Source organism: Drosophila pseudoobscura, chromosome X (assembly GCF_009870125.1).
Source record: "Drosophila pseudoobscura strain MV-25-SWS-2005 chromosome X, UCI_Dpse_MV25, whole genome shotgun sequence".
In the NCBI taxonomy this organism is placed as follows: domain Eukaryota; kingdom Metazoa; phylum Arthropoda; class Insecta; order Diptera; family Drosophilidae; genus Drosophila; species Drosophila pseudoobscura.
This window is the reverse complement of record NC_046683.1, coordinates 392,944-407,100: the sequence shown is the minus strand read 5'-3', so window position 1 is coordinate 407,100 and position 14,157 is coordinate 392,944. Positions and strand designations below refer to the sequence as shown.

Genomic DNA, 14,157 nt, shown 5'->3' with positions numbered 1-14,157 from the left:
CAACTTTAATTTCAGTGCGACATGAGCGACACGGCTCCGAACACGCCCGGCCCCAGCTCGGCCCTGCCGAAGAAGTATTACCGCCATGCGGCGCATAGGTAAGTCCACCCACTTGGGAACTGTTTTGGGGCACTCAACTATTGACGGGTTGCTGCAGGTCAGGAATAGGACTTCTGTGAAAATAAAAGCTCCAGCAATGAAATTTTAAACGTACGAGTGCCTGGAGTTTACTAGTGTCAATTGCCTACATACATGTACATACATACATGTATAGTATGTATTGGATCGGTTTTTTTTCTCGAAGTATTTGAAAACATATACTTTATATCACTATCTAACGCTTTCTCTGAAACAGGGAGCTATATTTAAAATATCACACAATAAAAATCAATTCTAGGGTTTACGGATATTCCTAAGGAACAAATTATTTTTTAGCACAAACAAAAAATGAAGCTCTAAAATAATGATTATCATTATTTACGGTCCCAATCATTTCTCTCGGTGTATGTAAGATTTCTGCAAAGATGTGGAGAGAGTACAACAAAAATAAAGACAGAAAGAGAGAGAGAGAGAGAGCGGACCTATCTTCCATGGTCAATGCCGACGCGAGCGGTTTTCCATAGCTTATCACCTTATCTCAAATCACCAACAACAAAAACCGCCGCAACAGTGCGCTGCTAGACAACGACAGCGAACGGGGCGCAAGTTAATCCATACAGAACATAGCAGAAGGCCGGGAACGTACGAGTACGAATACTCGTAGTACGTTCACTTCGCAACCTGCTGTTGATAGAGATGCCCAGGGTATATCAGACAGGCCATTTTGTTTTGTTACAGCTTTGATTTGGCAATCACAATTTAATTCACAGTGGGGTTTACTCGCAATGGGATGGTCAGTGTGTTGCCAGAGAGTGTTTTTCGTGGGGCTTATCACGAAAATATCTTTGACTGGAACGTACTCGTATATACTCAGAACAAAATCTTAATTTCTGTGTACTCAAGTGGGGTATTCACTGCTTCCAAATCATTGGTGGCCTTTCTTTGGCATTTTTTTTTGTTTTTCCTGATTACAATATTTTGTGACGCTGTGTCCATTATCACCCGGTTTTCCAAGAGGGGTCGACCAGAGCAGAGCGGGGAAGAGAGCTGTGTGGCAGGGTGGTGCGGAATGGAGGGGCCGTTTGAATGGGGCTTGTTATGGGGCGTCGATGCAGCTTTAAGTGGGGCGCACTTGAGGCGGTCGAGAGCTAACTGCAGACAGGTACATTTCTGTGTATCTGTATTTCTTTCTTTGTGTGTTCATCTGACATTGACACACGGCAAAGCAAAGCGTGAGAAAGAGAGAGAGAGAGAGGTTTTCTGAAACTGAGAAATACATGCATATAACTGAGATGTACATAGGTATGCATATATGTATGTATGTACATACATATGTATATATGCACACGTAATTGAGTTATATTTGTAATTTGGAAGATCGCCTTAATGCTTTGAAGTCTGTCCCGATTGAAGGTGTTAAATGAGGGAGTGAGAAGAGCAGGAGAGAGATAGATGGAGAGAATGGATGACAGTGAAGGTAAATATGCAAATTCCCGATGAAATATTTATGAACGGACTCGGACACGCCTCGAACATCAATATTATAATTGGGCGCATAATTAATTTCCATAAATCTATGCGATTATCTCTCTGTAGAATGTGTACAGTGAGTGTTGCCATGAAGGACAGGCTGCCTTAGTATGGGATGGGTTGTCTGCCACAATGAGCTTCTACTGTCTCGACTGAGTGCCTGTGTGGCTGCCCGTCAAAAGGTGTCAACCCGATTTGCATATCAAAAACACAGTGAGCGTGCGTGGATCAATGCGTGCGTGAAGAGCAATGTAACTGGGTGATATCTGTGGAACCGAATCTCGTTTCACTCCAAAAATTCCACTTAGCCAAGTCGCGAACCATCCCACGCATCTATGAAACTTGTTGTATTTCATGATTTGTTGAGGAAGGGAGTCGTGTGGGCAGCATTACCGTATGCAAACACAAATACGCGTATGGATGCATGTGTGAGCACACATTACCATTCCATTTCTTCGTCACTTTCTGCTCTCGCCAAGCATTTTCTGCCTGACACACTAAAGTTTCCATGGTATAGTACCTCGTATTTGTATGCCAGTCGCCCCAAGTGAGTGCTCGAGTGCAAGCGTGGCGGCAAGATAGATACCCTTGCAAAACGATGTACAATAAAATACTATACACAGGGGTACAGTGAGTGCAGTAAAATGTATGGTCTGAGTCTCACCAAATAAATACCCTCTGCAAGAGTATGCGTCTATAATGACATCTATACCGTGTGACCGTGACTATCCACAATCTTAGGCCCCGTAGAGCATGCCCGTTCCAAAGTGCGCCTTAAAAAGGTAGCAAAATGCTTATTTTTTGTTTATTGCATAAAAGGCATCAAAACAACGGGACAGCAACAACAAAGACAACAACAACGAGACGACAAGACAGTCGTCGACGTTGACATCGTCAGCAAGAGCGGGGCGCATACAATACAATAGACATGTGGCTATAGCGGGAGAGCGGACGAGAGAGCGCGCAAAGCTTTCGGCGCTGCTTCTGCTGTTGCTAAAAGGGAGAGTTAGGTAGTCGGACGGAGAGCGTTTGCGCCAGTTGCTTTGCCAGAGCAAAGGTGTATATTGTATAGGGTGAGGCATTCTCGAAGAGCGCACTCTCGAATTTGATCTTTTAGTCTTGCCATCTTGCTACAGCTACATTTGAATGTGACACAGAGAGTGAGAGAGTGGGTATGCCATACCTTAAATGACACACACCTTTTTGTATGTGGTGCTCTCTCGCACTCGCTCTGCTGGTACTGGTGCTGTTGGCGGTGCTTAGGTCTGGTGGGGCCTCTTCCACCGCTTCCTTCCTCCATTTCTATATTGCACTTTCAGTTGAAATTCGAACGTTGACTGAAATTGTTCGCTTTGCCGAAACGCCCCATAACGAGTCCGAGATATTGTTTTTCCTTTTTGTTTCTGTTATTACTGGAATTGTTCCGATCGTGGTTCGGCCCGTGATAAGCCGACCTCCGACGCCGGACAGTGGGGAAAACTCTGCCACGCACGAGATCATTCCAAGCCTCTCTTCTCCTCACTCTCTTCCGTTTGTGCCGTCGTGACGTCCGCCACCTGATAAGATCTTTATCGCTCTTTATCAGGTCTGCCGTCTGCTGCCGCGCACTCTCCTCCCACACACTCTCTTGCTCTCGTATCAGTAGCAGCAGCGACGCCGCGCCGAATTTTTGGCATTCTTCTTGAGCACTTCCTGCTCCTCCGTCGGAAAATGCCGCAGCCGAAGCAGCAGAATCATTCCAGTTCCTCAATTTCCACACGGGAGCGGACACAAACTATTGGGGAGACGGACATGGATCAGTCGGTCTTGAATGGACTGGCGGCGATGGGCCTCGACGGGGTCGCCAGTTTCCATGGCCACAAGCGGGAGCTGGGTCACAGGTGAGTACTCACTGTCCCTCTCTCTCTCTCTCTCTCTCTCTCTCCCTCGAATTGAATCATACAAGTGCTCTTATCTCTCCCTGAGTCACTTTTGGGTAACAATTGTAGAATCTACTATAATGATACCCTGTACAATATTTCTGTTATCTGTTAGCCTTATTCTTCAGTGGATTCATCATCATTTCGATTTAGTTGGTGATTCTTATCGGTGATAGGAAGCTGATTCCCATCAGATACAGAGAAGGAAAACTCTCCTCCTATCGATTGGGTATATCTTGTTGCATACTTTAGAGCGTGCAGGAAGTGCCTAGGTGGCCTAGGGAATATTCAGCGGGCGTCTTTTGACAGCCCCATCGGCTGTTTACACAGTTATGAACATGCCCTTGGCTACAGATAGTACAGATGCCGATGCAGAGATAGAGATATGTACTCGCCCCAAAAGCTGTCTGGCATTCTGCCTAATTGCAGTCGCTATTTACACCTTTCCCCTCCGAACCCGCAACCTCTTGCACACCTCTTGGGAGGGTTTTCCTGTTTTTTTTTATTTTTCTCAATTAATGCAAATTTGTGGGGCTTTCAACGTGACATTTGCATTAATGAGTCGCTGCCCCCTAATCTGTGCCTCCAATCAGAACTGATTGGCTGCCTTGCCCCCGCCTGTCGCTAACATCCCCTAGCCGACGCCTCTTCAACCCCTCAATAATTTCAATCATTGACAGATTGAATTGACATATTTATGCCACAACCACAAACCTTCAACCCCCAACCCCTCTTACATAACGGTTTAATTCAGGCGCAAGACGTGACCTGCAGCATGAAGTCTCAATTTTCTCCTCCCTCTGGCACTTTCGAATGCAAACAATGTCCTCCCTATTTCCGTTCCGTGGGAACCTGTCTGTGGCAACTTCACCTTTGGGTTGTCTCTCAGAATCAGGATTGTCTTATATCAGAAATATCCTTCCTCTTCCTCCCTGTTGCAGCCCTCTGGGATTGGTGGGTGGGGTCACGTAGTTGGCAACTTTTATTGCGTAGCCGGAAACGGAAACACCGCGAACGTCGACAAGAGCTCGACATGGAGCGTCGGAGCAGGAGCAGGACCTGGGGCCAGGTTCAACTGCAGCAGAAAAACATAAATGCAATTTGCATTCCATTGAAATTCACATGAGAAAAATATATTTTAATATTATTTTGTCTGCCTCGGGTCCAACGTCCCCCATGGACGCTCCTCCAGTGCCACACTGGTATATATATTTATTTATGTTTTATGCAGTTTCCTCTTTAATTGCGGCAACTTTTTCATTTATAATATATTTCGCTGCATGCAAGACCCTTCCTCCTACTTGTGGCCACCGCCCACAATGGATAGAAGAGAATTACAAACAAGTATCGTGAATAAATTGGCAATTGGAAAATATTCTGCACAAAACTGCTCTAGCACTTACGTGAAGAATAGCCCTGAAGCCCTTTTTCAGATGATACCTTAGAAAATCGATTTTGGAAACAAACAAACATTTTCCAATTAATGGAACATATGAAAACAACAAAGAAAAAGAAGAAACCGAAACCGAAGTTGAAGTTGAAACTGAAAACACAGAGATCTGAATGGAATACTCGTATCCCTCGATGAAGATTGTAGATGAGATTCCTTTTTAAAACTTGCAATTAAATTTTGATTCGCATCTAAATTAATAGATAATATATAAACACATGTATTTCTCTGACGTTTCCATTCTGGCTGTGTCGTTGTGTGTGGGCTGAGCCGCACCTACTTTTCACCGCCCAAAGCCTGAGGATTATGTTTTGATTAGGAAGCAAAATTATTTGATTAATGAAGAAATAAACAAATTTGTTGTCGCAATTGGAAATTGGAAATTGTAAACACATTGTCACTTGCCACATGAAATCTGCATAAGTACGTTTATATCAAGTGTTTCAGAATATATTCACCTGATTTAACATCGTATAGACACAGATGTGAGATGCAAATGTAGAGGAAGATATGAGAGGGAGCAGGCGATTTCATGGTCAATGTAATATTTAATTCGGCATTTCGCTCTTGAATATGTTGCCTGTTGCTGTTGCTGTTGCCGTTGCCGTTGCCGTTGCCGTTGGCGTCGTGGTCGCCTCTTTTGTTTATGACATTTATGCAAATTGACAGGTCCATGATTGGTGGGCGTGGCATACGGCGTGTGGCTATGGCTATGGCTTTGGCTTTGTCTTTGGCCTTGACACTATGAATGCGAGTCTCTCCTTGGCATTGCATCATTAAAATGCAAATCACATATCCTCTGCTCTGCTAAGCGGTGCTAACGCGTGTTCGGCAAGTGTGTGCCTGGCATAATTGCATCCTGGAGCCCAAAAGAATAGCAACAGACGATCAAGAAGTGCATTGAGCACTGTTTGAGTGGAAACTTTATTCCTTTAAAGGAGAAAGGATCACTTTTACTCTGAATGAACCATCCATGAGTCCTTGACCGGAACAACACGACTTCCTCGATGCACGGTCCACATCCTAGTGGCACTGATTCTCTTTGAGCGTCCACTGGAGGACTGTGCCATTCGAAGGGATCTAATGGACATTCTGGGGGCCATGCCGATGTGAGTTTTAAACTGTGATCCGAAGGTAGCGTCTTAATTAAATCTGCTAGGGGATATGGAATCCCCCCATGGAAGTGCACTTCTAAAACCGGATTAATCGCATTAGAATTAAGTGTAGGAATGGGGGACACACACTGGAAAAACAGTGTGTATGGTTTATGCACTCTGGTTGCCTACGCTGCCTAATTGAGCCAGCGATTCACATGCCTTAGTGCCTTTAATAAATTGAGACCCCCGTTCCCCATTCCGCATCCCGGATCCCTTCCGTCAAGGCCGCACGCGATGTCTGGCCGTCGGGCTAAAAATTGAAAGTGTTTACTATTAATATTTATTCCCTCGAAAAACTAGGGAAAGCGAGAGCCGAAGAATTGTCACACGCACGACAGAGGGCGGCGGGAAGGCGCTTAAGTCCCATTTTGGGGACGAATATTAGCGATGGAACGGTATATGGAACGACGGAGAACAGAACGAGGAGGATGATGGGTCGTTAGTGGCGGTTCCGTTTTGAGGTTCGTTTTGGGGTTTTGATGGTAGCTGCCCCTCAGTTTGTGTTCGCTTCGAGTGCGGTTCAGGCTGGTGTTTTCCCGTGTGCTCTAATTGTACTGTGCCCCAAAAGAATCCTCTTCGGTATCCCCAATCTCCGTGTATACTCTCACTCTACTCTATCCTGCACCTTCCATCTTCTTGGGTCTGCTACTGCTGTTGCGCCGCTGTTGCAAGTGTGTGTGCGCCAATTAGGGCTTTAATTAGGCGTAAACCCGTGTCGGAAGTGAACTGGGAATTGCTCCTCAACTGCTCTTCTGCTTACACTCGACATCACGGAACTGGAAATATAACTTTGAAGGGCCTTGAATCTGAATACAATCTCAATCCATCGCCGATCTGGCAAAGAAAGGACCTACGAGGGGAAATCACTTCACACCGAAGGGCTTCGGAAAACAGAGTCCAGTCCCTGGGTTTCCTGTTGTCTAGTGTAAGCATCTGCTGCTCTGGTTACGCTCTGCCCGCATCTGCTGTGCCACGTTCTCTCATGTGTGTGTGTGCGAAAGTGTCTCCCTCTCTCTCTGCCCATCCACATGTGCGTGGGCTCCTCGACGACTATTTGGTTTTGTGGTTATGCTTATTAACTCAATTATCGCCACAATTGTGACCGCTGGACATTGTCGGAGGCTTTGATGATTGGATGCTGGGGGCCCTCGCAGCAATGTTTCGATTTTAATTGGCGTCCAAGCTACAGAGAGTGCTCTAAGCACAGATCCTGGCCATCCACGACCTTCTTATTGAATTGAGGTTTGAGGCGTGGAGGGGGGATGAGGGGATGGGGCAAGTATTACCTATGGCCAAGGCCATTCAATTAGCAATGGACTGGAGTAATGTTGGAGCTCTAAGGGATGACTGGGCCTGAACAAGAGGCACTGATGGACAGCTTCGACGCTCTCTTCTCTCTTGTTCTCTGATAAAAGCTGAATGGAGTATAAAGCGGCGGATGCTCGACCTTTCCATGAATTTAGTTGAGGGACCAATTCAATTGTTAACTGGGAAACCATTTCCTCTCTTCCGCTAGAGGTAAAATTCGTCCGGGATGAGTGCTTTTTGCTGCGGATCTGTCCTTCTTTCTTTTCAAATCGAATGTTCTGCCATCGATACCTTCTGGTGCACTTGAGACTCATACAAAAGGGCGCTTTAACTCTCTGACCAGCTGCTGCAATCTATCACTCCCGCTGAGGTAGGAGCATGTGGGGCACGTGGCAGCGCCAACGTCAGCAGTGGATTTGATGCTGAAAATCTCAGTCGGGGCATAACTACTGTTGCACTCATTACGAGACGTTGGGCGTTGAGAGAACGATGACAATGATGCGCGGACTGGGTTGCAAATAGAAACGACAGCAATGCAATACAATGGGGCAAGCGTGGACGTGGGGCGTGGGCCGTGGGCCGTGGGACGGGGGCGAAGTTGCGTACGTTGGACGTGTCTGAGAAGGAAGTGGGGGAAAAAGAGTGAGGAAATCGGGAATCGCGGGAAATGGCAACAGAAATTGATAAACTTGCATTCGGCCATTGGCATGATATGAATTTTGATTTTACAAGCGAGGAAATCGGCCCTGAGAAATTCCCTTAGGGATTCGAGAAGGGGGGATGATTGGGATGACAGCGAGCTATGACCATTATGTGATGCTGCCACTGCTGCTGTTGCTGCTGCTGCTCCTCCAGCCCATGCTCGTCCTGTTGCTGCTCCTTCTGGAGGGGGGTTCTGGTGGTGCCACATACTACTGGTGGCAAGCAATTGCGTAAATCTAATCAAAACTAATGCTTTTGCTTTGGCTATTTTTGTTGTTGTCGCTGTTGCAGTTGCAGTTTCAGCTGCAGTTTCGCAGCAAACCCTCTTTGTGGCAAATACAGCGACTAGCAACAGCACTTGACAGCCTTGATGGCGGGGCAAGACCTCTCCTCGTTCCTTTCGGGCCACAGGAAAGGGTCGAATACGATAAGCTTTCAGCCATAAATTCCCATTTTCGGCAGCAGCAACAGCAGCACAGCAAATGACATTAAATGAAGATGAAAGCTGTGCAGAAAAGAGAGAATTGCGCAAACACTTTTCATAGAAAACATCAACCCAGTCCAAACCCAGTCCCCCTCCCCTCATCCACTATTCATTGCGATTGTCGTTTGGCCAGGATCCTCCGCAATGCACAACAGCAACAGCAACAGCAACAGCAACAGCCACAGCCGTCATCTGGAGTACAGTTTCTGCAGCCTCAGTGAATGCTGCTGCTGTTGCGGCGAAAGAAGTTGGCATGCAACAAAAACAATGGGAGACAGCGGCTTAAGGCAGCAGGATGACCAGCAGAAGCAGCAGCATGCCACAGATGTCACTGGCAAGACAGTTGACACCGACACTGACACGGAAACGGCCTTGTTAGCAGCAACAAAAGCAGCAGCAGCAGCAGTAAGTGGCATGCAACAGCAGCCACTGAATGCGTAAGTGAGGGGCGGAGCTTCCAGATTGTTCTTCCGATCCTCCACTGTACAGTGCAGTGTATATCAGCCTTCAAAATACAATCAATGCCCCGATCCACGAGTCCGATAGACACAAATGATGACTGACCTCTGGGCGAATCAAATCACAAATATTGATCGTCGATCGTTGATCACCGATCGCTGACTGAAAAAAACAATCTGCAATCAGCAGCAGAAACCGAAGCAGAAACAGAAAAGAAAACAGCAGCAGTTCTTTTGACGCACTCGATTTGCCCTCTTATCAATGCAAATGATTCGGAAAAACAAACTCCATCGAAATTAATGTTGCACATTCTGTATACTACGCAGTGTGAGTGTGCCATTCCATTGAGGACTTACTTTCCCCATCATTTATCGCTGTGGGGCGGGCACACAGCTGTAGAGCACTTATTTGTAACGTTTTTTGCATTTCTCCCAGGTAAATGGGGCGCGAATGCGCCTCTCTCGAATAACGAGAGATGACATTGACATTGTGGCGTAGTCTATTTTTGGGAACGCCTTAATTGAGACTGCGATGCGATTCGGGGCGACAATTGGCCAAAAGAATCGGAGCATCCGATTTGGATTTGCTTTTGCTGCATTCATTTTATGCATTTCGTTTATTAATGACGCTCTATTTATAGCCTCATAGCAATCCGCATTCTCTAACTAATAATCTTATTCTTATTCATCGTAGATTTTCATTCGTACAAGTACGATTACGAGTCTGTTAGGTGTAAAGCGTTTCTATAAGCTCTGTCACTCTGCCTGTCCATTGTCTTCGCTTTTTGGGTGTATCTGTATCTCCAAGTCACCTACTGAAGTATCTCTTAAGCGTTTATCTATGTATCTCGTAAAAGTTATGGCACTCAAAATGGTTTTCAAATGACGTTTCGGAGAACCTCAACGAACTCTTTTTCTCTCGATGCTGATTCAGCTTTGCCTGTCGCCAACACGTGGGCCATTTCAAAAAACTTTCAAGAAGTTCTCCTCTCCTGACCTGGTCCGCGCTTCTGGCGTCTGGCGTGTGTGAAAATTGGCAGCGCTGATGCTTCTGCTGTTGGAGAAAAATTAAATTTGCGGTGACCCTGGCCACCCATGACCTTTCCCCCCTCTTTACTTTTGGTGTGTGGAGTTTGTTGTTATCCTCGAGAGTTATGCATTCTGTTCGAATTTGGGTTAAAAAAGAGACAAAGCGGAGATGGAGACCACAAAAACTCGTAAGATCATAAGCCCAACACAAAGGATGCAACTTTTTCGCTTATTTGGCAAATTTTCAAGTGAACTGCAGAACATAACTGCCAAAAGGGACAGCAGCAGAATAAATAACGCACCATACTGCATAGAGCAGAGGAGGAGAGGAAGAGAACCCCAGATATAGGGGCCATAAAAAAGTGTCCCCAATAGCAAAGGGAAGAATTTCGCGAAAAGGAGGAAAGACCCAAAAAGAACGATATTTGAATGCCCTTTCAGCGAGAGACATGTAAAAAAAGGTATGCATGCTGTATCTTCATTCTTTCCATCGATCAATCCCTTCCCGAGTGAATCCTCGATAGTAAATCGATTAGTCGAATTCTCGATTGTCACCATCCACACGATGACGCGCGTGAGAGAGAGAGAGATAGAGAGAGAGAGTATCAGAAAACATCTTCCCATATCTAAGCTCGCACGCTCTGCTAATGAGTTTTTCCACAAAAACGCGGTTGTGGTCGGCTCGTCGGGCGATGGGCGATGGGCGTAGCAGTGGCAAAGCCTAGCCCGGAGGCCAGTCTGTCAGCAGCCATAGTCGAAACGGGCGTAACGCTGGGGCCGCCCACAACAAGTTTTTTTACATTAATTGCTAACCGCAGTCGCTGAAGCCACAGACGCCGCAGCGAATTTTGCTTGAGAGTGCCTTAAGCGGTGGAGCCAGGGGGTCAAAGGAGAACCATCAAAGAGGAACGACAAAGTTTAAAATTGAATGTCGCATGCTTTTCACTCCACTTTCCATCGTCCGTTTCCTGTTGCCACAGTTGGCGTTCGTTTTTACACGCCATTTGCCAAGAGATTGGTCCAGTCATCGAGCAGCGGCGAGGGCTGATAAACCTCTGACCCTCAGATCTAAACATAGATCGATGATCGGTTGATAGATCGTGTGGGCCTGATTCGCATTGATAAGCCTTTGTCATCAGACTAATCAGTTATCTATGGAAATATGTACATATAAACGGATCAATCTTTGTGGAAATAGTGGGGAAAAGTGTGATTTTGGTTAGTGTATGTTCTATTCTAAAAATCACACAATAAAAACTGTAAGTTTCAAGGAGCTGATTCTTCGGTGATAATAATTATTTGTATTCATTTTTATTAACTATTAATCCATAAATAATTATATTATAATAATTATTTCGGAACAAAAAATTTTAAACTCAAAAATAATGATTATTTGCTAATTTTTATTTTTTTTTGCTCAAAAACAAAAACTAAAAGAGTAATTAAAAAACTTAACAAATCGGTGAAACTGTAGATATCACTTTGTCGTCCTTTCTTTTAGTGGTCTATTGCAATGCAATTGAATTGAAAAACAGCTCAAATTCCCAGGCACACGCCCGGATTATATGAAAAAGAATTCTTGGTATTATATCTTAGCCAGCGTCTGAGAGTATGCAACAAATTGTGCTGAATTTCTCGGTTGCTGAATGGGGGCAGGAAAATGAAACTACAATATTCTCAAATTCTGAATATGTTTTGCCTTTTTGTTTGGCTCTCTTTTTCTCTCCGCAGAGTATTCGTGAACAGATCCCTTCATCTGGAGAACATCAAGTACTATGGCTTTGACATGGACTACACACTGGCAGGTAAGGTTATACTTATACCCATCTCATATCACTGGCAAATGACACTGGTTTCCATTTCCCTTTCTCTTTGAAGAGTACAAGTCTCCGCAGTACGAGCAACTGGGCTTCAATCTGGTCAAAGAGCGCCTCGTGTCGATGGGGTATCCCAAGGAGATCCTGCAATTTGAGTACGATCCCACGTTCCCTGTGCGCGGTCTCTGGTTTGACACGCTCTATGGCAATCTGCTGAAGGTTGATGCCTACGGCAATATCTTGGTCTGTGTGCATGGCTTTGAATTCATTAAGCAGTAAGTGGAACCTTAGAAAAAGGAAATTCGTATTACCTAACGGACAATTTATCTTCCCGAACAGCCACCAGGTGTACGAGCTGTATCCCAATAAGTTTCTCAAACTGGACGAGTCGCGTGTCTATGTCCTGAACACACTTTTCAATCTGCCGGAGACCTATCTGCTCGCCTGTCTCACGGACTTTTTTAACAACAGCAACGAATTTGTGCGGTAAGTTTCATGCCCTCCATCCTTATCCTCCTCATTCGATATTCCCTTCTATCTTCTATCTTCTATGCTCTGCTCGCTCTATTCTCTCTTTCGTCTCCGTTTCTCCGTTCTCTTTTCTCAGCGTGGAACGCGGCATCAAAGCTGGCGATTTCCTTTTCACGTACAAGTCCATTTTCCAGGACGTGCGTCGTGCCGTCGACTGGGTGCATTCCGATGGTGACCTCAAGCGTCGAACCACTCAGGTAAGTACCCACCAGGACCTCAAGGCCATTTCTGATCCATCTGACCTCCATCTTCCAGAACATGGCTCACTATGTGAAGAAAGACGAAAGGTTGCCAACGGTTCTCTCACGCATTCGGGAGTCCGGAGCAAAGCTCTTTATGCTCACGAACAGCGATTACACTTACACCAACGAGATCATGTCGTACCTGTTCGACTTCCCCCACGGGGCCACTCCGGAGGAACCGCACAGGGACTGGAAGAGCTACTTCGATGTGATCGTGGTAGATGCACGGAAGCCGCTCTTCTTCGACGAGGGCACCGTGCTGCGTCAGGTGGACACGAAGACGGGAGGACTAAAGATCGGCACACACATTGGGCCTCTACAACCAGGGCAGGTGTACTCAGGCGGATCATGCGAGCTGTTTACCAAGTTCATCAACGCCAAGGGCAAGGATGTGCTCTACGTAGGCGACCACATCTTCGGGGACATCCTCAAGTCGAAGAAGATCCGGGGCTGGCGCACCTTCCTCATCGTGCCGGAGCTGGTGCGGGAGCTTCACGTGTGGACGGACGAGTGCCAGCTGTTCGCGGAACTACAGAACCTCGACATCAAGCTTGGCGACCTCTACCGCGACCTCGACTCGAGTGCCAAGGAGAAGCCGGACATCTCTCAGCTGCGGACGTGCATACGGGACGTGACCCATAAGATGGACATGTCTTACGGAATGATGGGTTCGCTCTTCCGCTCCGGCTCCCGCCAGACCTTCTTTTCCAGTCAGGTGGTGCGGTACGCCGACGTATACGCCGCCACCCTGCTCAACCTCATCTATTACCCGTTCTCGTACATGTTCCGCGCTCCCGCCATGCTGCTGCCGCACGAGTCGACGGTTGCCCACGACCAGGCCCACCAGCCGCCGCCCTCGGCTCCATCCATCGAGGAGGCACCGCGCTGCACCTCCGGCAATGACATGAAGGACGCCATCAAGGATCAAGTCGCCAAGGATGCCAAGGATCTGCATCGTGCTGTAAGTGTCTAAAATATTTCTTTTCCACATGGAATCTCTCCTATTGAATCTATCCCATAGAGCTCCATTGTCCACACACGCCCCTCGACGCCCACTGTGGTGACCCACACCCACGACGAGGACTACTCCGAGGAAGAGGAGATCCCCAGCGGCGGAGAATCATCGTCCACGGACCAGCAGCAGCAGCTACGCGCCGTCTCCGATGAATAGGATGAGGTCTTTCCTTCCTCTAAACTCAACTGCAATTTTTAGATCAACGAATTTTCTTCTCAAAAGTTCTCCATTAAACACACATAATATCCCCAAACCCATCCCCTAATCCAAAACTTACGCAGAAGCAATTTTTGAAAAACGTACGATTTTCCCCGGCGATTTTAACGCGAGCACAGTTATGTGAAACTATATACCATATAGATATGATATATATATTATATACATTATAAATTAGCTGGTTCCATTAATACATAAAA

The 14,157-nt window shown here is 46.3% G+C and overlaps 2 protein-coding genes across 8 annotated transcripts in view; one reads left to right on the top strand and one right to left on the bottom strand.

Moving 5' to 3' along the window:
• Positions 1 to 2,954, bottom strand: part of LOC6901021 (cuticle protein 21.3) — an 18,164-nt gene extending 15,210 nt beyond the window's left edge. For both annotated transcript variants that reach the window (XM_015186713.2, XM_015186711.2), the window contains exon 1: positions 2,813 to 2,954. In XM_015186713.2, the coding sequence (XP_015042199.1) occupies positions 2,813 to 2,929 (117 nt within the window). In that variant the 5' untranslated portion in view covers positions 2,930 to 2,954. The remainder of the gene's footprint in view (positions 1 to 2,812) is intronic.
• Nt5b (5' nucleotidase B) overlaps positions 1 to 14,157 on the top strand; it is a 16,028-nt gene extending 1,871 nt beyond the window's left edge. For 5 of the 6 annotated variants that reach the window (XM_015186707.2, XM_033384911.1, XM_015186709.2 and 2 more), the window contains 7 exons: positions 16 to 98; positions 11,868 to 11,941; positions 12,015 to 12,228; positions 12,293 to 12,439; positions 12,561 to 12,681; positions 12,740 to 13,687; positions 13,748 to 14,157. In XM_015186707.2, the coding sequence (XP_015042193.1) occupies positions 16 to 98; positions 11,868 to 11,941; positions 12,015 to 12,228; positions 12,293 to 12,439; positions 12,561 to 12,681; positions 12,740 to 13,687; positions 13,748 to 13,897 (1,737 nt within the window). In that variant the 3' untranslated portion in view covers positions 13,898 to 14,157. Of the gene's footprint in view, positions 1 to 15; positions 99 to 2,969; positions 3,510 to 11,867; positions 11,942 to 12,014; positions 12,229 to 12,292; positions 12,440 to 12,560; positions 12,682 to 12,739; positions 13,688 to 13,747 lie in introns of those variants that run through there. The other variant, XM_015186708.2, reaches the window with a different exon arrangement.